Here is a 25950-nt window from a genome sequence, read left to right as displayed (position 1 = left end):
TTCCCACACCATTTGTTGAAGAGACTCTGCTTTCCCACTGAATAGTCCCCTTTGTCAAAGATTAGATGACCATAGGTGTGGGGCCTCATTTCTGGGCTCTCAATTCTATTCCACTGGTCAGTGTGTCTATTCATGTTCCAGTACCAAGCAGTTTTGATGACAATGGCCCTATAATACAGTTTGAGATCTGGGAGTGTGATGCCTCCAGTTCTGTTCTTTTTTCTCAAGATTGTTTTGGCAATTCTAGGTCTTTTCTGGTTCCAGATAAACATTTGTAGCATTTTTTCTATTCTCCTAAAAAATGTGCTTGGGATCTTGATGGGGATAGCATTAAATGTGTAGATGGCTCTGGGTAGTATATTCATTTTGATGATGTTAATTCTTCCAACCCATGAACATGGAATATCTTTCCACTTCTTTGTGTCTTTTTCAATTTCTTTGAGTAGTGTCCCATAATTTTCAGTATACAAGTCTTTCACTTCTTTGGTTAGGTTTACTCCTAGATATTTTATTGTTTTTGTTGCTATAGTAAAAGGAATTGATTTCTGGATTTCAATTTCTTCTAACTTAGTGTTTGCATAGAGGAATGCCACTGACTTTTGAATGTTAATTTTGTAGCCTGACACCTTACTGTATTGCCTGATGATTTCCAAAAGCTTCTTGCTGGATTCCTTAGGTTTATCCATGTATACTATCATGTCATCTGCAAATAAGGAGAGTTTGACTTCTTCTCTTCCAATCTGTATCCCTTGAATTCCTTGCTCCTGCCTGATTGCTATGGCAAGAACTTCCAACACTATGTTGAATAGTAATGGTGATAGTGGGCAGCCCTGTCTAGTACCTGATCTGAGTGGAAATGATTCCAGTTTTTCACCATTGAGTATGTTGTTGGCTGTAGGTTTGCTATATATAGACTCCACTATCTTGAGGAGTTTTCCATCTATTCCCATTTTTTGTAGTGTTTTGATCATAAAGGGATGTTGTATTTTGTCAAAGGCTTTCTCTGCATCTATTGATATGACCATGTGGTTAGGCTTTATCACTTTCCTGGATAGAAAGAGGAAGACAGAAGGAAAGAGGGCAACACACCACAGCACCCAAGTTTCCCGCACTGCACTGGAGGCCAGATTCAAACCTAGGCTGCATGTGTGGCCAAGTAGGTACCTTCCCAGGTGAACTATCTTACAGACCCTCGAAAACATTTTTTAAAGATTTTCTTTATTTACTAATGAGAAAGACAGGAAGAGAAAGAACCAGACATCACTCTGTTACATGTGCTGCCAGGGATCGAACTCAGGGCCTCATGCTTAAGAGTCCTATACTTTATCCACTGCACACTTCCCAGACCACCAAAAACAATTTTTAAAAATCTCATGCTAAGAATTCCCTTGGGAGACTTCATCAACTTAAGAAGCTTAAATGAGGGGGCCAGGTGGTGGTGCACCGGGTTGAGAGCACATGTTACAATGTGCAAGGACCCAGGTTTGAGTCCCTGACCCCCCCTGCAGGGAGAAAGCTTCACAAGTGGTGAAGCAGTGCTGCAGGTGTCTCTCTGTCTCTCTCTCTTCTCTATCCCACTCTTCCCTCTCTATTCCTGGCTGTCTCTATCCAATAACTAAATAAGATAATGAATTTTAAAAAGAACAAATATCTTTTTAAAAAAAGAAGAAGATTAAATGAGCATTTCCAACTGATAGCAGGAGCAGAAAAGCAAAGAGAAATTTAGCAGACTTCATGTCACAGGTAAAAGTCGTGAGCAAGGCCCATCAAGGCCTGCCAATGCCTGACATGGCAGGCAGCTGGGAGGTGCCCTGGATGAGAGGTGTCCATGTGGCTATCCTCAGCACTGCTACACAGGAGGCCAGCCCAGTCTCTGGTGGCCAGGAAGTAGAGCTGTTACTTCCTGAGCTCCTGAGCTCTCACACTCCAGCCCTGGGTCTATAAACTCTTACCAGACTGTCCTGACTCCAAGATGCTCAATATCCTGAGTATCTCCCTCTCAGGCATGGGAAACTGGGGTAAAGAGAACAATGTACCAAGAGAGAAAGGGTTCTGTGGCATCATGGAGACAGATAACAGTCAACAAGGACCAAAGACATAATTGGTGAGTGAGGTTAAAAACGTACACAAAGCTCCGGAGAAGTTAACCACAAAGAAAGGAGGGGCAGAGATTTAAAAAATAATAAAAGGATGAAAACTCAGTATCCTATAGTGGAGGGAAAAGACAAGTTGGTGGAGGGTGTGGTGTGCTGATACGTCGTCCTATAGGAAGATAAGAAACTATGAAGAATTATTCCCCTGGAGCCAGTGGTAGTACATGCAGAAAAGCACACACATTGCCATGCACAAGGACTCAGGTTCAAGTTCTCAGTACCACCTGCAGGGCGGAAGATTCACAAGTGGTAAAGCAATGCTGTGTCTCCTTTTTTATTTTCTATAATGTCTACTCAAATCTTCAGCAAATCTTTACGATATTATACATCTCACTGCTCACATTTAAGAACTGTTCAAAAGAATACAAGCTCAGAGTATGATTTGAAAAAATTTTCCCCACTCTGACTTGTCTTTTCATTTTCTTTACAGTGCCTGTAGAAGTGAGAAGGGTTTTTATTTTGACAAAATCCAACTTACCAATGTTTTCTTTTATGGATCTTGTTTTTGATGTTTTATCAGAGAACTCTTCGCCTAACCCAAGACTGAGAAAATTTTCTCCTACCTTTTCTTCTAAAAGTTTCATGCTTCCAGTTTATATAATCAGTTCTATCATTCTTTTTTTTGGTTCATTCTTTTCTGTGTTCCATTTTATCCTCAGTGACATGACGCATTCTCCCAGCCCTGGAGCTTCTCACGGGCTATTCCTTTTGCAATATTTTTTATTATTTACTACTACTACTACTGTTATTATTATTATTATTATTATTATTATTATTATTATATAGAAGCAGAGTGAAGTCAAAAGGGAAGGGGAGGGAGAGAGACAGAGAGACACCTGCAGCCATACTATACCACCTGTGAAGCTTCCTCCTTGCAGGTAGGTGCTAGGGGCTTGAATCTAGGTCCTTGCACATGGTAATGTGTATACTCAACAGGGTATACCACTGCCCAGTCCCTCCTTTTGCCACATAAAGCACCTCCTTCCCCTTTGTAGGAGCTGATCCTCCTCCCTCACATCTCACATCACACTTGACGTCACATCTTGGCAATGTATATGTGTCACTTCTTGGAAGGACTGGTCCCTAAGCCTGGTGATCTGTCCCCAACCCCTGTACCACCCTTACAGGTCCTGACAGCATAGCCTGTAATGGTGTGATGCTGATCTTTCCACCAGATGACTATAAAACTCTCTGTGAGGAAGACCCAGGACTCTGGTATTGACTCTCAGAGCACAATGTCTCACACCAGAAATGGCTACTGAAGAGGATTCTGTAAATGTGTGAGTAAACTTTCTAAAACATTTCAAATAATCCCAACATTTACTTTTTTTTAATTTTTTTTTTTTTTTTTTTTTGCCTCTAGGATTATCGCTGGGGCTCAGTGCCTGCACTATGAATCCACTACTCCTGGAGGCCAATTTTCCCATTTTGTTGCCCGTGTTGGATAGGACGAGAAATTGAGAGAGATGGGGAAGACGGGGGGGGGGGGGGGGAGAGAATAGAGAAAGCAGACCTGCTTCACCACTTGTGAAGCGACTCCCCTGCAGGTGGGGAGCCAGGGGCTTGAACCGGGATCCTTACACCGGTCCTTTGTGCTTTGCACCATGTGCACTTCACCCGCTGCACTACTGCCTCCCCACATTCATTTTTATAAAAATATCCAAAGAGATGGCCATTAAAATATCATTCAGAAGAGCAAAAACTGAGACAATCCCAAATTCCAATAGTAAGGAAATCACTGCTTATACAGCTTTGAGATGTATTTATGGTGTGCTTTCATGAAGACTTGTGAAGCCACTAAGAAATGTATGACTAGACCATATTCTTGTGTCAGGATGTGGGCGCCTGTGCTGTGGTCACTTACCTGGGCAGGGACGTACTGATCTGCAGTCTGGGCAGAGCGGGAATGACCTCCACTGTGGAGCCGCTGGTCTTCACCCCCGGGAGGTTATCCAGCAAACAGTCACTGAAGACACCGAAAACCGTGGTGTGGTAACCTGGGAAACAAGTGGGAAAGCTCTACATTGGTAGCACAGCCCTGGTGGAAGCGCTGCCCCAACCTGCAGTGAAAAAGGGCCAGCGTCCCTTTTCGGAAGTCCTGAGTTCAGACTCAAGTACCCTCCCCGGCTAGTCTCACACACAGCTCCCACTCCACCCCCAGGTCCTTGTTTCCCCAGAGGAAAGGCATGAGAGTAGAGCACCTGTGTTTCCACTTCCCAAGGCTGCCTGGGTCCAAATCAAAGTATATTTGTGAAAGTCTCTGTAAACTGTAAATCTTTACAGGGCTTAATTAACAACTCATCCCTTCACTGATTTGCTTTTATAATTTATCCAAGAATGATAGCTGACATGCCTGTCCAGGACATAATGTGACTTAATAAGTATATGAAAAATAATTCCAAAAAATCTTATGTTGCAAGATGAAAGTTCAAGAGCCAACTACAGTTACTACGGTGGCTACGTGATAGGGCAATGTGCGATAAGTGCACAAGTCGTGTAATTTAAGATTAGCAAATTTCCCATGCAAGAAAAAAAATGTAAAAAGAAAAAAACACTTCACGGGTTACATAAGTACTTGAAATTGTTTAAGCAAAGCTTTAAAATGGCTTTTGAAATTTTCAGAGATAATTACTATAAACAATGTTTACTGTTAGACAAATTGAACAATACCTAGTGGCTAAGTGCCTTGGAGGGAGGATGTCTCTGCATTCACACTAAAAAGCCACTTACTAAACAGAGAGCAAGCTATTACATCAAGGCCAAATGAGGGTCCCATTAGAGTTTCATCCACTCTCTCCCTTACCTTTCACCAGCTTTAAACTGGTTCCTCAACTTCAAGTAACTCCAGGTCGCAGCAGCCCCATTTCCTTCTTGTTAAAGTGTGTTTCTTCATAGCCTTCTCTGGCTTGCAAATGTTTTACTCCCCAGAAAACTATTCCTGGCACTAATGCCCTCTCCCTACTTCTTTGAAAATCTGATATGATAAGGTTTAGTCTGCTAAGCAACCTTTGTACTCCATTTTTAATTAAGGTTAGTCATTTTCAAATATTGGATAAGCTTACTCATATGTGGAATATTGAAAAACATGAACTTAAAAAAAAAGTAACCAATCCATCTTTAAGACGTTAGGGAAACTATGGTCATTATCCTTGGGGGGAGTGAGACACAGTACTTTGGTGATGGGAGTTGTATGGAACTATACCCCTATTATCTTACAAACTTACATGTTATTATTAAATCACTATCTATCTATTTATTTATTTATTTATTTATTTTTACCAGAGCACTGCTCAGCTCTGGTTTATTGTGGTGCTAAGGATTGAACCTGGGACCATCAATGTCTCAGGCTTGAGAGTCTATCTGCATAACCATTATGCTATCTCCCCGGCCCTGAATCACTAATATTAAGAAATGAAAAATATCAGTCATGTTCCTTTCCTCACCCATTGTTGAAAATGACTGCCAGATATGCTCAAAATCTGCTGACAAGCACTCTGCTATGTCTGGTGGTGTATCTGGCACCCGGTCAGCCCTCTCTATTTTGCAGTGCATGATACGTCAAAAATGAATCCTAACAAGACTTGTATATCCTGGCATACCAAGGATGAAAAAGGAAGATCTTGTTTTTCTGTTTGTTTTGTTTTGTTTTTAAGATAGGACAGAGAGAAATCGAGAGAGGAGGGGAAGACAGAGGAGGAGAGAAAGATGGACACCTGCAGACCTGCTTCACCACTTGCAAAGTGGCTCCCCTGCAGGTGAGGAGCCAGGGGCTCAAACTGGGATCCTTACACCTACCAGTCCTTGCACTTTGTGCCATGTGTGCTTAGCCCACTGAGCTACCACCCAGCCCCAACAAGGAAGATCTTGTTACTAAGGCTCTAATCACTAATCCATGCTGATGCTGGCTACTGGTGCTAATTAATCCCTTTCTAATCTGTTCTACTCTATCCTTTGGCCACAGCAGTGGTTTCTGCCTTGACTAAGCTGGAGCTTCATCACTGCTCTCCTTGGTTCCCACCTCTTACCCACCTGCAGCCCATTCTCCACACAGCAGCCTGAGGGATCGCCCTACATTGCCCATCCGACTACGTCTCTCCTCTGACTACATTTCTCCCTGCCCTTGGGAGAAAGCCAGCATCTCCTTACCATTCACAGTGATGGTCCCCGTTGTCTGTGGGACCCCAACAAGTGTTACTGGGTACAGACCAGACTCAGCTGGAAGGGACAGTGCTGCGGGGAGAGACTCAAACTCCACTCCACTTGTGAGGAGCCCCTAAAAGCAAGAACAGAGGCCCATTAACAAGGATGCCAGACCCACAGATACCAGTCTCCTCCAGGAGCCTCAGAAACACCCGCTTACAGACATGCTCTCTAACTGCCAGAGTGAAGAAACCGATGCCTTTATAAAGACCCACAAAGAAGCCAGGGGATGTTCAGCAGGTAGAGTGCACACCTTACTATGCGTGAGGTCCTCGGTTGCATCCTCAGGATCATGTGGGAACACTATAAATGGCACCGTATGGAACACCTCATGAGATGGTCTATCTAGTGGTGCTTTAGTGTCTCTCTCTGGGTCTCTCTCTCTTTCTCCCTATCCCCTCCCCCTCTTTTCAGAATAAGAAAGTCAGACCAAGGAGGCTGCTCAGGGGTACTGCATATGTGAGAGACACTCAGTTAACTCCCCTAGCACCAGATTTAAAAACAAACAAACAAACAAAAAAAGGTCCACAGAGAACTATAGAGACAGTGTATAGTGGTAGAGCATAAAACACTCCTGAAAGGAAAACACCCTGGGTGTTTACACAGCTCCCTCTTGAGAGTAGCCTTGTTTACTAAAGTGTTTCCATATGTTTTATTTTATCGCTTTTACCAAATAGAAATGTGAATCAAAAGCGAAAAGTTAAAATATTTTGGGGCCCGGTGGTAGCACAGCAGGTTAAATTCACACGGTGTGAAGTGCAAGGACCAGTGTAAGGATCCCAGTTCAAGCCCCCGGCCCCCACCTGCAGAAGTGTCGCTTCACAAGCGGTGAAGCAGGTCTGCAAGTGTTTATCCTTCTCCCCCCCCCCCGTCTTTTCCTCCTCTCTTCATTTCTCTCTGTCCTATGTAACAACAATGACAGCAATAACAATAATAATAATAACAACAGTGATAAACAACAAAGTCACCAAAAGGGAAAGAATGGCCTCCCTGAGCAGTGGATTCATAGTGCAGGCACCAAGCCCCAGCAATAACCCTGGAGGCAAAAAAAAAAAAAGTTAAAATATACTTTATTTCTAATTAATTCATTATTACTAGCTCACAAGTGTAGCAATCAAGGTTACTTCACATCACTATGTGTCCCAGCACTGTGACTAGCAGTGAACAGACAGATTTCCTGACCTCTAAGAGGTGCCCAAAGACTGAAAATACAGCAAGGGTGTCAGTTCTCAGGTATTCTCGACACTGGAATAGAAGCACTACCCAATGTATACACCAATGTATACCCAAGCTTACACACACCAAAAAATAAAGTATGAACAATAATGAAACTTGAAGAAGTACGTTTAGTAAAATAAAGTCATCATGAAAAAAGCAAAGGTAGTTTCATATTACTTATTTAAGTCCTTCATTTGTTTTTGTTGTCATCAAGATGTTACTGCTCTGGGCTTTTTCAGAGAGGGAGAGAAAGAGAGAGGAAGTGAAAGCCTGAACACTAAAGCTTCCCCCAGTGTGGTGGGGACAACCTTGAACCTGAGTCACAGGGATAACAAAGCAATGCACTATGCAGGCAACTTATCTTGCCAGCCCACAAATGCTCTGTTTTCGCTTGTATTGTACATACACACGCATATGGCATATGTGTGCATCGCACAGGCATGTACAATGATTTATACACAGAGACATACAAGTAGGTATGTCTGTGTGTGTTGCACAAATGCACATTTTCTTTGTTGTTAAAATTCGGAGGCTCTAGCTGGGCTAGCTTCACCGGCGGGTAACAGAGACAACCAGAGACATACGGCTGGGCAGGGAAGCTGTATTTCTTTATTCAGGAACAACGATTCATAAACTAAGACAAACTAATCACCAAACAGAACTCTGCTGTCTCTTTGCAGCGGCGCAAGCACTCTCTCTTACTCTGTCCCTCTCCAACTCCAAAACTCTGGCACTCTCTCTTACTCTCGAACTCAGGAACTCTCTAACTTTGCAACTCTTCAACTCTCCAACTGTGGAACTCTCGAACTCTGCCACTCTCCAACTCCCCAACTCTGGAACTCTGCAACTTTGGAACTCTCGCAGGGTTCCTTGGGGCGGTGCCAAGCAGGCCCGTGAAATTAACAGGACTGATCCAATTCTCTTGGCGGGGGAGAACTAGAACCCAATGTAAAGCATACAACAAATGCACATTTTCCCCAAAGCACACAGAAGCACAGACACTCATAGCCATAAGCACAAATGCACCCAGACCTTGAGAAGAAGCATGTGTGTAGAACAGATGTCACGAGCAAAAGTGGAAGCAGAAACCAATTAAATGGCTAGTGTTTCTAGGAAAAATATACTGGCATTTTACTTCTTTTTTAAATCAGTGAAAGCAAATATGACCAACTGCTAAAATATGCTAAATATGGACAGTGGCTAAACAAGTGTTTATTCCTTTAATTTAATCTTAAATTCATATCATGATGTTGGAGTGCTTTCCTAGTGGTTATTTTAACTTTATCATTTATTTTTCCTAATTTTAAAACAGACACAAAAGATATTTTTTAAGACAAAGAAAATCTGTTTTAAAAAGGATAGAAAGAAAATATACCTTTCCCATGGTGTCTTCACAATGAATCCACTGCTCCTGGTGGCCTTTATTTTTTACTTTTTGAATTTGTGTTATTATTATGTTTTTATAGAGACAGAGAAAAATTGAGAGAGAAGCAGGAAGTAGATGTGGGGAGAGAAAGACATCTGGGGGCCAGGACATGGTGCAGCAAGTAGTACATGCGTGTTACAGAACACAAAGGCCTGGGTTCAAGCCCCTGGCCCCCACCTGCAGGCAGGAAGCTTTGTGAGTGATGAAGCAGCACTGTCTCTCTCTCTCTCTCTCTCTCTCTCAATCTCTCTCTCTCCCTCCCTCCTTCTTAATTTCTCTGTCTCTATCCAAAGTAAAGTTTTAAAAGGAGAAGGGGAAGGGGAAAAGGAAGGCGAAGGAGAAGAGGAGGAGGAGGAAGAAACCTGTAACACTATTTCACTGCTTGTGAAGCTTCCCCCTACAAGTGGGGACTAGGAACTTGAACCTGGGTCGGTCCCTGAACCTGATAACATGTACACTCAACCAGGTGAACCATTATCCAGTCCCAGGGAATATTCTTAAAACTATACCCTGTTTATATCACTAAAAGTTCCATCCCAAGACAAATTACTGAGACAGATGTGTTCTTGTACACCGGGAAGGAGAAGAAAACACAGTCAGGACTGTAACAGTAGAATTTGAGTAAGTTTCTAAGATCTCAAAGATTTGGGGGAAAAAAAAAAAACAGTGTTTCATGCTAGAAGACAAAACATCATCTCATTAACTACCATAGCCTAGTGAACTCTGTTGACCCTGTATTATCAGCTGAGTTACCACATCACCCAGGAAGGCTTCCCAGACTCTCCACATTGGTCCAACAATACCCGATACACCCCACCACACACTGATCACAGTTGTAGCATGACTGACCAGAAGACAGACACATGAGGACCCAGCAAGATACATAAAAAGCACAACACTTACCCCAACTCTGCGTCATCAAATTATTTTCTCATAACATTTGTATAACTGATTTTAAAGTATATTACAAGCTTTCTGGAGTGTTTTCACACCTAAAACTAGTGCATGGAAATAATCATACTTCCTTCAATGAAGTTAAAGAAGAATATCAACCATTTGAATGCCATCCTCTGCAGGACAATGGAAAGTTACAGAGCAGTGTTGTCAGTCTGTCTGCCTGTCCATCCATGCAGAGACTAGGAGTTGATTCTGAGGAATTAATTATGAGGGGGAGGGTGCTGGGCAGTAGTACACTGGGTTAAGTGCACACAGTAGAAAGCGCAAAAACAAGTGAAAGGATCCCAGTTAGAGCCCCTCGGCTCCTCACCTGCAGGGGGAAGCTTCACAAGCAGCGAAGCAGGTCTGCAGGTGTCTATCTTTCTCTCCCTTCTCTCTGTCTTCCCCTCTTCTCTCGATTTCTCTCTGTTCTAGTCAATAAAAATTTTTTAAAAAGGGAAAAAATGGCCTCCAGGAGCAGTGGATTTGTAATGCCAGCATAGAGCCCCAGCAATAAACCTAGAGGCAAAAAAAGGGGGGGGGATTGATTCTACATAGGGGCTGGCTCAGCTCTGGAAATGTCAGAAGCATCTTGGACAGGGAGTACAAGTCTCCCTCCCACTGACGATGCCAACAGGTATGCAGTTCAACAGACGCTCCTAGAAAGTGAACCTTTAGCACCCTCTGCCAAACACAAGAACAAAAAGTGTGGAAAAACCAGAGACAAAACTTCAAACTGGAGAGAAACTTCACAGCAGTAGTGCACAAAGTGATTTTCCTACTCTACAGAGCTTGCTCTTCCCTGAGGCCTGGATCATCTTATAGCAATAAATAAATATTGATAAAGAGAAGAGGGCGTAATACAGACTTTGTAACCTGTGCTAAGCTGGTGCAACTGTCAATACCAATACTTTAACTTTGATAGATACGCCAACTAAGCTGGGTGTGTTAGAGCTGTCATTGCTCACTGAAGCAAGCAAACAGTTACTGAGTACCAAGAAAAAAGATGCAGGAACAACAAAGTCATGGTCTCCACGTACAGTAAGTTTATCACTTTTGACAAAACAAACAGAAGCTTTTTACATAGCATACAAAAATATGTATGATGTATAATTCACTAGAATATTAGTCTGCAACTAAAAATGATATTGTAAACTTCAGTACAAAATAGATGGAACTGTAGGTGGTTATGCTAAGTGAAATAGTAATGAGGCGAAAGACAAGTACCAATAGTTTTGTTCATATGTGGAATAGAGATAAGTGAAACACAAGAACTTGAAAAGGGCAAGGAAGTACCTAAACCGTCTCTAAAACTTTGTGAAAACTATGGAGGTTACCAGAAGGGGAGGTGACGCAGAACTTTGGTGGCAGGAGCAGTGTGGAACTTTCCTTCTTTCTTTGTTTTATTTTGTATTATCTTTATTTATTGGATAGAGATCGTCAGTATGAAGTATGGGGGAGACAGAGAGGGAGAAAGACAGACACCTGAAACAACACTGCTTCACCACTAGCAAAGCATTCCCCCTGCAGGTGGGGGCCAGGGGGCTCGAACCTGGGTCACTGCACACTGTAACATGTGTGCTCAAAAAGATGCTCATCCCTCCACCTTTCCTTCTTTCTTCCTTCCTTTCTTTTCTCTCTTCCCACCAGGGCTATAGCTGGGGCTCAGTGCCTGCACAACAAATCCACTTCCGCTGCTCCTGGTGGCTCCTTTCCTCCCTCCCTCCCTCCCTCCCTCCCTCCCTCCCTCCCTCCCTCCCTCCTTCCTTTTTTCTCTTTGACAGAATAGAGATAAACTGAGAGAGGAGAGGGAGATAGGGAGAGAAAAAGAGAGACACTTGCAGACCTGCTTCACCACTTGTGAAGCTCCCCATCCTGCAAGCAGGGAGCAGGGGCTCAAACCCAGGTCCTCAAATGCCACAAGGTGCGCACTCGACCAAGTGTGCCATCACCTGGCCTCCTCATTTTTGTTAACTGCCACCAGGATTATTACTGAGGCTTGATGCCTACATGACAAATCCACTGTTTCCCCTCCCCCCTTTTCTTCCTTCCTTCCTTTCTTCCTTTCTCTCCTTCTTTCTTTCTTTCTTTCTTTCTTTCTTTCATTTGATAAGACAGGGAGAAATTGAAAGGGGAGGGAGAGATAAAGACACCTGCAGCTTGGTTTTACTCATGAAGTTTCACCCGTCGGGTGGGGATCTGGGATTTGAACACAGGTCCTTTCACATGGTAGCGTGTGCACTCAACCCAGGGCAAGAGCACCCAGCCCCAATCTTATAATCTCATAAACCTTCATTAAACCACTAATGAAAATTCCTAAAAGGAAAAAAGATTTTTGTATAGTTTGTGTTTATGGTAACAACAAGCTAAAGGACTAAAAATAAAAATCACATTATATTCAAAGTGTGCACAACTTAATAACACTTTAATAATTAAAATGTAAAAGTCAAAATATATTTTATATTATAAAATATTTTTAAAACTGCATAGGACGTGCCCCAAATATGAACTACAAAAAAGCTCTTAATACTAAACTGCCTAAATAGAACAAAAATGACAGGTAATACATACCATGTTTTCAACACGAAGCTCAAAGGGCATTGGGTTATATACCATCAGTTGAACTTCACACACATCCCCTTGAACCCACTGGAAATCTGGAAATACACACAGAAAGGAATATATGATTAGTTGGTCTTCTGCATGTTTCACTTGGTTGCAGAATTATCCTCTGGCAAGTTAATGCTCCAATTAAGCATCAGGTACCATGATCAACTTGAGATAAACAACTGAAACCAATTGCAGCACAAGTTATCTCTGGGACAGAGCAAGTCATCACTGCAGCTTGATGCTATGATGTGTTTTCCAGCTAATCTCTGTCATCTGATTCATGCCATCATGTAAAACGCAGCTCTGCAAAACAGACCAATCCAGACATTCCACTCTTGATAAATAAAGCCACTGATCACACAAGATTATCACTGGCCCAGAGGCTGGTGGTTGGGAAGATGGTATGTGGTCATGAACACTTCACCTACTCCCTGATATTATGTGTGAGAAAAGGGTGACTTCTCTCTGACCTTCCCCAGGTCTGCAATTCAACACCTGTGGAAGACAGAATTCTGAGATGACCTTTAAGACCTCCAGTCCTGGCATTCCAAACCCTGAGTATGAATATGACAACTAGATCATGGTCTACAAGTGTCTTTCTCTCTCTCTCTCTCTCTCTCTCTCTCTCTCTCTCTTTGCCTCCTCTCTCAATTTCTCTCTGTCCTATTCAATAAAATGGAAGAAAAAAAAAGGGGGCTGTGCCAGGAGCAGTGGATTCTTAGTGCTGGTACTGAGCCCCAGCAACAGTCCTGGAAACAAGACAAAACAAAAAAAAAAAAAAGAAGAAGAAGAAAAAGAAAATAAAATGAATACAGAACCTTCCAGTGGGAGAGGATGGGATATGGAACTCCGGTGGTGGGAATTGCATGGAACTGTACACCTCTTGTCCTCTAAGACCTCCAGTCCTAGCATTCCAAACTCTGAGTATGAATATGACAACTAGATTATGTTTTACAACAAAAGACTGAGGGCAAACAGTGGAATCAGCCTAAATACCCATCAACAGATGACAGGATAAAGAGTTACGGGATAAATATTCCATGGACTACTACTCTGCAATCAAAAAAGATGGTATTGTGTCCTTTAAGACAAAATGTTTGGAACTGGAGGTGATAATGCTTAGTCAAACAGGTAAAGAGATGAAAAGACAACTACCAGATGGTTTCATTCACATGTGGAACCTAGAGATGTGATACACATGAACTTAAAGGGGAAAAAAAAAACAGAAGCAAGTAAACTGTAAGACTTGTGAGAAGTATAGTGGTTATGTTTGGAGGTGAGAAGATAGAGATACAGAACTCTGGTGGTAGGTGTGGTGTAGAACCATACACTGTAATCTTACAATCTTGTAACCTACTACTAATCTCTTTTTTTAAAATATTTTATTTATTTTATTTATTAATGAGGTGTGTGGGGGGGACCAGACATCACTCTGGTACATGTGCTGCCGAGAATTGAACTGGGGACCTCTTACTTGAGGGCCCAATGCTTTATTCACTGTGCCACCTCCCAGACCACTCCTATTACTTATCTCAAATTTTAAAAAATTATTTATTTATTATTAGTGCTTTAGTAATGATTGACAAGATTGTAGGATAAGAGGCAGGTTTCGGTAATTGTTTCTCTGCTGAACATGGATGTTGGCAGGTCAATCCATACTCCCAGCCTGTTTCTATCTTTCCCTGATGGGACAGGGATCATTAAGTTCCAGGACATATTGGTGAAGTCATCTGCCCAGGGAAGTCAGGTTGACATCATGGTAGCATCTGCAACTTGATGGCTGAAAAGCATTAAGATATAAAGCATCACACATTGTTTAATAATGAGAATAGAACAGATGGAACTAAGGGTCTGATCCATACCATTTGGTTCTGCATCTGCTGACCTCAACCAAATCAATGCAACCCATGGTGCCTTGGCCTATTTTACTTAGGACTGTGTCCAGAGAGGCTAGGACTAAGATGTCAATCTTCCAGCTCCAATACTCTGGTGAGACCTTTCTCAGCTCATAGAACTCCTTAGTTCCATTTTGGATGGCACACTTCCTAACAAAGTTACAGACCCTAGATAAAGACCAGAGCCCAAGGGGTAGGGTACATGTGCACATAAGTTAGGGGAAAAATATGCCTTAAAGTGAAAGTGCACAGTAGTCTGCAGTGAGTAGATTTAGACTCAATAAGTGCAACAAGCAAATAGAAAAACCTAAAAAAAAAAAATTAATAAGTACCATAAAGTACTCAATCAAATATTTTCTACTTAGTTATCTTCCTCTCCTACTTCCTATTTCACTTCCCTCAATCTCTCTAGGTCTAGCCTTGTCAGATAAAGTAAGGACTGCAAAAGCTGAAGTAGGGCAAGAGACCAGCACACTTTAATGATGGACCTTTTGGTCACTACCAGGCCACTACATCATCCAAGGCCCTAGTCAGGCAATCCTTGGATTCCAACATAGATATGATGGGCCTAAACCTCTAACAGATCCCTCTCTCCACCATCACTGGACATCTCCATTAGGAACATCATAGTCCTCTTGTGGGCTTCTACAGGACTTTGCCCTCAATGCATGACAATAATGGCAGAAACTGCCCCACTCTCCAAAGGGAGGCTGGGTCAACGTATTCTGCCAATCACGGAAGACTGGTCCTGAAATGAGTGCAGCCTAGAATGTTCCTAGCTGTGACCATTGACTATGAGCTCAGGCTGACAGGGATGCAGAGGCTACGCACAGGCTCTTGTGCTAAATATGAAAAAAATTTTAAGCAAAAAATTCCCCAAATCAGTTGGGTTTAAGTTCATCAAATGGAAGATGAACCTAGGAGGGCCTGGCCAACATATGTAGGGGTGATTAGAGGTGTCATATAGTAATATAGTAACAATCTATGAGTGGCCTTTTTTTTTTGGCCTCCAGGGTTATTGCTGGGGCTCAGTGCCAGCACTATGAATCCACATCTCCTAGACCCCATTTTTTCCCATTTTATTGGATAGGACAGAGAGAAATTGAGAGCAGAGGGAGAGATAGGAAGAAAGAAAGACACAGACCCATTTCATCATTTGTGAAGCTTCCCCCCACAGGTGGGAGCAGTGGGCTCAAACAGAGATCCTTATACAGGTCCTTGTGCTTAGTACTATGTGTGCTTAACTGGGTGCACCACCACCCATGCCCCCAAGAGTAACTTGTCAAGCTTAGTCTGGTTTACAACTAGCCAGACAACAGGGGCAGTCATCATAAAGGAAATGAATGACAGCTTAGAAACAAGCTTTCCTAGTTGAGGCTGCAGATGAGGACACAACCCCTAATGACATCTAAATTCCAGCCTGTGAGATCCTAAGCAGAGGACCCATCCTGGATATGTGATGCACAGAAACAGTGAGAAAATCAATGTGTTGCTGCTTTAAGCTGCTCAATTTGTAGTGATTTGTCACAAAGCAAAAGAAAACTAATTCGGTATCTATCCCCATTCCTCTATCTCTGCTTCCTTTCAGGAATTTCAGAATCAATTAATACCCAATTGAGCATACATTGGTTGTGAGGCAGTTTCAAGTAGGTTATCTCATTACTCTGTATAATTACCTGTTGGTAACAGGTTTTATAACTCCTTTTGGCCTGATCATAATAAAAGCAGAAACTCAAGGTCCAAACAAGTTAATCAGTTTTCTTAGAATCACTGGAGCTGCTGAACAATCCAAAGGCACTCAAGTTTAGTTCTTTGAACTCAAGCAGGCACTGATATTGTTAAGACTCCATTCTAGTGTATATACTACTATTTGAACTAGATTTCCTCAACTTTCACAGAGCTTTCAAAAAGGTACCATATTGTTCAAATACTGGCACCAAGTACCCTGCACAGAGACTATGACAGACTTCACCACCACATTGTGACCCAAACGTTGGTAGTTGTGCAGAATGGAACTCTATCCCTGTGCTCTTATAAGCTTATTAGCCATTACTAAATAACTAATAAATAAAAATATTTTTTAAAAACCCATTCCCATTTTTTTTTTGCCTCCAGGGTTATTGCTGGGGCTCGGTGCCTGCCTGCACCACGAATCCACTGCTCCTGGAGCAGTTACCCTGGTTGTTTTTATCGTTGTTGTGGTTATTATTGTTGTTGCTACTGATGTCATTGTTTTTGGATAGGACAGAGAGAAATGGAGAGAGGAGGGGAAGACAGAGAGGGGGAGAGAAAGACAGACACCTGCAGACCTGCTTCACCACCTGTGAAGCGACTCCCCTGCAGGTGGGGAACCTGGGGATCAAACCGGGATCCTTACGCTGGTCCTTGTGCTTTGCTCCACATGCGCTTAACCCACTGCGCTACCGCCTGAGCCCCCCCACCTCCCGCTTCCCATTTTAAAAAGTGAACACATCCTGAAGGACTGAATTGCCCACTCACTTATGGCCTAGAAAACGAATCAGCTGAAGATTCTCCTTTCCAACCTGTGGTGAGTCAAAGTACATGGCAACACCCCTTCCTTGAAATTATGTTCTGAAAATGGTAAGAAGAAACAGCAGTTGCCAGCTACTAAATATCAGCCTGCCTCAGGTCTTCCCCATTCTGTAACACCAAAGGGTCCGTATATAGTTTCATACATAGACTGATAGTATTCCTGTGGGGTTGTTTTCCCCTTGATTTTATTTTACAAGTCATTCTTTCATTTGTGATTAGTAGTGGTTTACAAGATTATAAGATTACAGGGTATAGCTCCACACTGCATCCACCACCAAAGTTCTGTGCCCCCACTAATCCTCCCAACAACCATCAGAGTTCTTCCAAAGTTTTAGTTTGTTGTTTACTTTTTGTTTTTGTTTTTGTTTCTTCTTTTCCTTTTTCTTCTCCTTCCCTGCTTTCTTCCTCTTTCTTCCTTTCTTTCTTTCTTTCTTTTTTTAAGTTCATATGTTTCAGTTCTCTGGACTCCAGATGAGTGAAACCCTCCCATAGTTGTCTTTCACCTCTTTACTAACTTTGTTAAGCATTATCACCTCCAGTTCTATTGTTTTTGACAAGAGGTGCCTCTCCCCATACTGCAGGCACCCACCTGCAGAGCACCCCTGCTGTCCAGTTGTCCTCTAGCACACCAGCAGAGAGCATGCAAATACTGTGCCTTAGGCCTCTGAATGACTGCCAAGTACTTTGAGAGCATCACCTCACTTGAACCCTGAACAGCTCTGGGGCCAGGTTGTAGCCCAAGGCTTTGACAGCTACAGGCCACAACACTGTCTCTGGAGCAACTGTGGATCTCAGTGCTAAGTCTGACCGTGCCTTAAAGTACTTTCACAAATTACCTAAAACCCTTCACCCCTGCTGTACACAACCTCCAGACGTGATTTGTTACTGCTTTACATAAAGGTGATACCAGCAACATTTGGACAAAGATAGGGAAATTACTCCAAGTTAGAGAAGAAAGCCAATTCAGAAGCTGTCCCCCCAAGAACTTCTCCTCTAATAATCGATGCTACTTGCTGTGAAGCCAACTCCCCCAATTACACACAAAGATTCATTTATAAAGATGGCAATTTTGCAGGTTCTTCAAACCTCTAGGCAAGTACCTGTTGATGAGTACACCACCCAAAAGATATTAGAAGCCACAAAATATAAATTACATTTTCCTACCTATGGGTATCAACAAATAATATGCATTTTGGCAGAAGGTTTTGTTATAGCTCGGGGGGGGGGGGGGGTGTCTTGCCTTTGCCACTGGATTTGTCATCAGCCTAAAGGAACAGGTAATGGTTTCCACAATGAAGAGCCATCGTATCGTGAAGGGGGAAATCTCTGGGCTTGAAATCATGAGCCAGAGCTGGAGACCTCACGGCCACTTCTTAGCTGTCTAGTCCAGGGGGAAAAAACTCATACACAGCCTCCATTTTCTTGTGTGTAAACTGGGAGTGTAATTCTGGCTCACAATGCTTTTGAGAGTCACTGCATGTTTTTTTTTTTCCCAAGCTCCCTGCAATAAATGCAGAATACCGTTTTCATAAAAAGAAGTCTCAGCTGCGTGTTACGGTTGGAGAGGATACAATAGGTCTCCAGGCAAGCAAGCCAGGCCACACCAGAACTGGTTTAAGGCCTCTATTGATTTTAGTGCTTGTATTTGCTGTCTTCAAAGTCTTCATTGCTTTTAAACAAAAGGGCCCACATGTTCAAATTTCTCTGGGTCCTACACATTATACAGCCAGTCCTATGGAGGAGTCCCATACCTCTAGCCCCCTCTAGAGGTTTCTCTAAGCATAATCGGTAAAATTTCCCTAATATGTTACTTTTTTGTCTTTAGAAGCAGTGCTCCATAATATTATTTTATCTTGAACAAACTGTGAAGGATACAGAAATCATTGCAGGAATAACACCAGCACAAATGACAACAAAAACAACAATAATAAAGCATTTATGAAATGCTTTCTATCTTCCACAATGAAATACCATACATATTAACATTTGATTCCCACCCTAGGAATGAAGCACACTGCTTAACATCACTCTTCTTGTCATTCTCTTTGTTGTGAAAATAATGGTTTACAGGACAGTTGCTGACACACAGGTCCAGTCTCTCGCCTCCCCATGATAGGTGTCTGAACACCACTCTTCACCAGCATAGACTGGATACTCAACAACCCCCACCAGCTCCGCCTAGTCCTGGAGTCCTTTGCTTTGCTGGAGTGTACCCCATCCAGTTCAAGCTTCACTCTGCGCCTCTCTTTTCTTCACTTATACAACCTAGAAGTGAGGTCATCTGGCACTCATCCTTCTCTTTCTTGCTTATTTCCCTTAACATAGCATCACTATTTTTCAGAGGAAAATGTTGAGATGGAAGTCATGGTGAACAACAGTGTGAGGTAGCAGACTTAGCTGGTGCTGGTACGTATGCATGAGGAATGTGATGTAGCTTCTTACTAAGCATATACAGTCGAGGGGGGAGGCTGCATGAGGAAACCCTGGTCCTGTGAGCAGCACTGGGCTGTCGGCAAAATTCCTCATATTGAAATGGGTATGTTAGTCAATGTATTTGTTTTTCTAATTAAGGCAAGGAGTCCTAAAATCTTAAAATTTCCAAGAGCAGTCTTTGCCTTGAGCCTATGAAGGTGAAACACTAAAATATCCTTTCCCCTCGCCCCGCCCCCAACCAGAGCACTGCTTAGCTCTGACTTATGGTAGTGCAGGGGATTGAACCATGGACTTTAGAGCCTCAGGCAGACTTTAGAGAGTCTCTTTGCATAAGCATTATGCTATCTACCCTTGCCCTAAAATATTCTTTAAGGTAGAAAGATCATCACTTACTCTAGTGAGAACACAGACACACACACAGACACACACACACACACACATACACACACACCCTTGCGGTGACTAGCCTCAGTTCACCCAGAGAAAGGGCAGCCAGAATGTGACCAGCCTATCACCACCAAGAGTCACTGAAGCCAAAGCTTCTACTTGCAAAGAAGTCAAAAGAAGTATGCAAGGGGCTGGGTGGTGGCACACTCGATTGAGCATACACATTAGAGTGCACAAGGACTCAGGTTTAAGAAAGCTGGTTCAAGCCACTTACAGGGGGAATCAATGTCGCAGCTATCTCTCTCTCTTCCTCTCTGCCTCCCTCTTCTCAATTCTTCAGTCTCTATCTGAAATAAATATATATATATATATATATATATATATATTTTATATATTTTAGAGAGTCATGTGTTCCCATGGGACGTGAATGCTATGCACCATTGGGCAGTCTGCAGTGGGGCTGGTAACATCAGGCCCTCCTGGTCAGTCAGTCCACCCACTCCTCTACATTCGACCCTCTCAAGTATGCCCTGCAGAGCAGAGACACAGAGGTGGGCACAGACTAAAGGGGATCCCCTTCAAAAGAAACAGACTGAAAACAAGATCTGAGGCTCAAATGTACACAATGAATGCCTACTTATAGCTCAACAGCTGCCACAGGAAAACCTCTCACTCCTTTGAGTAAGCCTTTAGTGATCCTAAATGATCCCTGATAGGGCATGGTCTTTGCTGGACAGCAGACAAGGCTGAGGAGGCAGATGTAGAGAGGGACAGTGGAGATGGACATGAAGTGAATGTGGAGATGAACAATGGCCAGCACCAACACAGCCGAGCTACATGTACACCCTGAAAAACACTCCCATCCCTGCAGCCTTCCTACACTTGATGAACACACACCGCACATACATACACACGCACAGTGGCATTACAGTATGCTATACACTTGGGGTTCATGTTCTCAGAAATCTATCAGACGTATAATCAAATGCTGCTCTTCTGGGGCATCACCCAGTATGTCTTTGATTTCTCGGGTTTTTTTGTTTGGTTTTTTTTTTTTTTTTTTTTTTTTTTTTAGAACCCAAGTTCAATCCCCATCACCACCATAAGCCAGAGCTGAGCAATGCTCTGGTGTTTTTTTCCTTTTACTAGAGACACAGAGGGAAGGGGGAGAGAGATGCCAGTAGTACTGCTTCACAAGTACTGCAGGGGGGGACCAGTGGCTTAAGTTGAGTCCTTGCACATAGTAATGTGTACGGTCCAGTGGGTGAGCCACCAACTAGCCCCTTGTTTTCTTATCTTAAATAATGAATATCCAGAATCCTCTGTGCCAAATCTGAGAAAACCCACTCTTTTCCTTAAAGACTAACTTGCTTTCAAAGCCTCTATGAGGTCTCCCAAAGTCTGAGGTGCCCTTGATACCAATTTCTGTGCTAACAGTTCGTTGGAGTTCAGCAGGTCACTCCAGGTGCTGCCTGGAGATACTTGGACAGTTTCAAAGACTTTTGATTCACATCCTGTCCTAATATTCAGCTGCTTATGTCCTGCCTTCATCAATTGCTCTGGAAAACGTGTTGAAGACAGACTGTCTTATGCTTCACTTGGATCAGACATGTTACAGAAGACTAGAGACTACTGGCAAAAGCAGATCATTGAACCTGAAAAGATGTGAGGTGAAGTTCTAGATTTGCCGCCCACTAGCTGAGCAACTGCTACAAACTCATTTCTCTGAGTTTGCTTTTTTGCTAAGAGATATAAAATAATTCCTCTAGAAATATTAGAAAACGGGGGTCGGGCGGTGGCGCAGTGGGTTAAGCGCATGTGGCGCAAAGCACAGGGACCAGTGTAAGGATCCTGGTTCAAGCCCCCGGCTCCCCACCTGCAGGGGAGTCGCTTCACAGGCGGTGAAGCAGGTCTGCAGGTGTCTATCTTTCTCTCCCCTTCTCTGTCTTCCCCTCCTCTCTCCATTTCTCTCTGTCCTATCCAACAACGAATTGCGTCAAGGGCAATAATAATAACCACAACGAAGCTACAACAAGGGCAACAAAAGGGGGGAAAAATGGCCTCCAGGAGCGGTGGATTCATGGTGCAGGCACCGAGCCCAGCAATAACCCTGGAGGAGGAAAAAAAAAAAGAAAGAAATATTAGAAAACTAAAAGATTCAGACTCTGACGGCCTCCACTAAAGCACAGTGATCACCAGTGTGAAAAGAGCAAGGTCTCCGTAGCATTCCTGCCCTAGTCGTGTCTTCTTATCTCATGAGAACGCCTCATCTCTGATCTCATATTTTATCTTTCAGATGTTCTCGTAAGTTACTAACTGTGAGTAAGATTTATTATGGGTCTCTTTAAGATTCTTATACTTGGCTTAAGAAAAGAACTCTCCGCTGAAATTATGTAATGAGCATGATGTTCACATTGTCCTTGAGTTCCATGGTGCAGAGTAAAGAGCATGAAATGTGCAACCAGCCCTGGGCTCCACTATTAGTTCTCAGACAAGTCATGCAAACTTCCTAGATCTCAAGAAGTCTCCTCGTCTATAAAAAGGCCATCCACTTCACAATGCCACCCACTTCATTCATTCAACACTCTTCTAGGAACTGGGATATGGCAGGGAACTGAGGGAGAGAGGGAAACACAAGCAAATATAGAGCTTCGTGCTATGAACAGAAAACTGAGGCAGCAAGCTAGAAAGTGGTGTGAGGCTCTGAGAGACCCCCTGTGAAGAGCAGACAGTTGCTTGAGTCAATGGCGGCAAAGGGATGAGCTTCACACTGAGGGAACAATCAGCAAAGATGCCCTGTGACCAAACAAGGATGTTTGGTGAAAGAACAGAAATGAACTGTGCAACAGGGTCTGAGCGCAGCAGGGGATAAGAAAGCATGAGGGGTTCGAACCCCGGCTCCCCACCTGCAGGGGAGTCACTTCACAGGCGGTGAAGCAGGTCTGCAGGTGTCTATCTTTCTCCCCTCCTCTCTCCATTTCTCTCTGTCCTATCCAACAACAACGACAACAACAATAATAACTACAACAATAAAACAACAAGGGCAACAAAAGGGAATAAATAAATAAAATAAAATAAAATAAAAAGAAAGCATGAGTGGAGAATGAAAAGGCAGAGTCTGCTCCCACTGAGCTCCCAGCCCACGCTCCAAGGCATAGGTGGTCTCTCAAGTGTAACACCTATATCCTGCAAGAAAGGCTACACAAGGTCCTTCACTGGGGTAGAGAAACTCAAAGTAGAAATAAGAGAGACCAAAGGAGGAAAAAAGCATAGCATTTCAAATACAGAGAGTCAGACCTCCACAGGCTTTCCGACGAAATTTCTAGGAAGGAGTCAGCAATTGCCAAGGCAGGCCAGGCCTCCAAATCCTTAACATCTGTCACCATAATACACCATCACAATCTCAAGGTGCTACAGGCCCAAAAGAAGGGAGATCTGGGAAAGGATGTGACTACTGATTGCCATGTGTATGAGGCCCAGGTTTGAGCCCACTGAATTGGACGAGCAAAGTTTCGATACTGTTGTCTCTCCTCCATCTGAAAAAGTCAGCCCAGAGTAGTAACATCCTGATGACAAATAAAAAGAGTGTGGCTGCACAATGGTGACATATGAAAAAAGAAGAGTGTGGCTGGTACACAGCCAGGCTTTGGAAAGGAGATGGAAGAGCAGGGTGGAAGTACTCTGAGCGCTGGGGCCTGCCACACAGACGAAGGGGGCCACACTGGGAGCTGGGAAGCGGTCAGGAATGCAGCACAGAGAAAAGCACATCAGGGATTCTCGACTGAGAGTGTTATGCTCCCAATTTATCCTGAAATGTAATTTCATTTTTCTTGGCTGAGTCATCAGGCATTTCTGAATCAGCTCTCCCCGGAGCCTCTGCTAAACAGGGATTGCCAGAGTTCACAGAGAAAATGATATAATATCCTTATCCTCCAATCAATCGTGAACATCGCTGAACCCTTCATCTTCTCTGATGATTCAGAAGGCACTCTGGGCCTTGGAGAAATCACTCTGATCTCCAATTATCACCCCTCTGTTGTTTGTGTAAGTCTCAGTTAACAGAGATCTTCCGATTCCTAGAACTTGCAAATACCCATTAAAAAATCATGTTTTAGACAGACCTATTTTTTTCTCTCCCCCCCCCTTTTTTTTTCAGTTATGGATCTTCCTGCATGTGTGGTTTCACTCTTCCTGGGCCATTTTTACATCCAGATAGAGACATGGCCTGGGTGGGGGCACAGCGCTATGACTTCTCCCCTATCCTAATGCATCTCCCATATGGTAGCAAGGTTTCAGCCCGAGCTACATGCATCATAAAGCACAGGCTCTATCTGGAGAGCTCTCTCTCTCTCTCCGGTTTTAAAACCGGTATTTTAAATTCAGGTGTATGGACATCTTCATATCCAAACAAAGCAAACTAAGTGCATTTATATATTACATGGTTGTGTGTATACAGTCATGAGTGAGCCAGACTATAAAGCTCATGTTTGAAAAATCTAGAAAAGTCACTGGGAGTCAGGTAGTACAGCATGGCTACAAAGCCATGATGAATGGTTTTACCTATTTTCTTGTTCCGCTCTTCTCCACGGTTGTGTGCAATAATCGGTGAGTAGATGAAGGGACTCTTGGTCGACACGTTCTGACCCAGCAAGCTTTTTATTTTCTGCGGCCGGAGGCTTGTAGGCAGGTTCAACAGTTTCACACACCTATTGTTTTAAATGGAACAGAAATATTTCAACTGCCTTGTTAGCTTTGTTTCAGCACAAAGAGTAGCAAATATTATGTGCTACAGAAAACAACAAAAAACCCCAGTAAATCAAAGAGCAGGTAAACTGAGGGAAGGGGAAGCACTCAGATTCTTCAGGACAATGTAGATGAACATCTTCTGTGTCACTCAGGACTATCCTAGGGAGATGCCTCTGTCAGCTAGAAGGGTCCCAGCAAAACTCCAGTCACACTTTTTTTTTTTTGCCTCCAGGGTTATTGCTGGGGCTCGCTGCCTGCACTATGAATCCATTGCTCCTGGTGCCATTTTCCCCATTTTGTTGCCCTTGTTGTTATTATTGTTATTGTTATCTCTGCTGTTGTTGGATAGGACAGAGAGAAATCAAGAGAAGAGGGGAAGACAGAGAGGAGGAGAGAAAGATAGAAACCTGCTTTAGCGCTTGTGAAGTGACCCCCTGCAGGTAGGGAGCTGGGGGCTCGAACCAGGATCCTTACGCCGGTCCTTGTGTTTTATGCCATGTGAGCTACCAGAGCTACCACCCGGCCTCCCAGTCACACTTCTTGTCGGCTATGTGCTGTGGGCAGGAGCTCTGCCTTCTAAGAGTCTAAAGTCTCTAAAATACAGACAAGGCACCCTCCCTCACCAAACCTTTATGAGACTTGACTAAACATTCCCAAGCTACTGGTCACTTCTGAAAGCAAAGCCAGAATGGTAAGACTTCACCAACAATGAATTCACTCATGTCCACAATTCCACATGGCATGCCTGGCCATTTGCATAGTCATGTGGACATTCTGTAACACAGACTGAGAAGTTCTTAGTCTTGCAGTGTACCCAACACCAGCACTTTCTATGGCTATAGGGTGACATGATACGAGACTTTGATTTCTTGAATTAATCTTGTAAAATCCCTGTTTCCAAGCACAGGTTCTTGAAATATTCAGTAACATATCATAGTCCCAGATTTGATTCTGTGACCTTGGGAGAAGCAATGTAATTTCCAACGGAAGGAATGAGGACATAGAATTCTGCTGTAAGAAAGGTGTGGAATTGTACCCTTTGTAATTTTGTGAATCAATATTAAATCAGTAGTTAAAAAAATAAGCATCTTGGTCAACATAATTACCACTCTTCAGTCTTCCAATTTGACTAATTTCTGGACTACAAAAACATGAATTAAAATTTTTTTTTATATTTATTTCCCCTTTTGTTGCCCTTGTTGTTTTATTGCTGTTATTATTGATGTCATCATTGGACAGGACAGAGAGAAATGGAGAGAGGAGGGGAAGACAGAGAGGGAGAGAGAAAGAGAGACACCTGCTGAACTGCTTCACTGCCTGTGAAGTGATCCCCCTGCAGGTGGGGAGCTGGGGTCTTGAACCGGGATCCTTATGCCTGTCCTTGCGCTTCGCG

The 25950-nt window shown here is 43.1% G+C and overlaps 1 protein-coding gene across 5 annotated transcripts in view; it reads right to left on the bottom strand.

Annotated features, from left to right (window-relative positions):
- The window catches only part of TRAPPC9 (trafficking protein particle complex subunit 9), a 633394-nt gene that overhangs the window by 448839 nt on the left and 158605 nt on the right, over positions 1-25950 (bottom strand). For all 5 annotated transcript variants that reach the window (XM_060195954.1, XM_060195953.1, XM_060195955.1 and 2 more), the window contains 4 exons: positions 24372-24517; positions 12505-12590; positions 6300-6426; positions 4018-4150 (listed from right to left, as the gene is read on the bottom strand). In XM_060195954.1, coding sequence (XP_060051937.1) covers positions 4018-4150; positions 6300-6426; positions 12505-12590; positions 24372-24517 — 492 coding nt within the window. The remainder of the gene's footprint in view (positions 1-4017; positions 4151-6299; positions 6427-12504; positions 12591-24371; positions 24518-25950) is intronic.

This window comes from Erinaceus europaeus, chromosome 8 (assembly GCF_950295315.1).
Source record: "Erinaceus europaeus chromosome 8, mEriEur2.1, whole genome shotgun sequence".
NCBI classification, from domain to species: domain Eukaryota; kingdom Metazoa; phylum Chordata; class Mammalia; order Eulipotyphla; family Erinaceidae; genus Erinaceus; species Erinaceus europaeus.
Note: the sequence above shows the minus strand (reverse complement) of the source record. Positions and strands in the feature narration are given on the sequence as shown.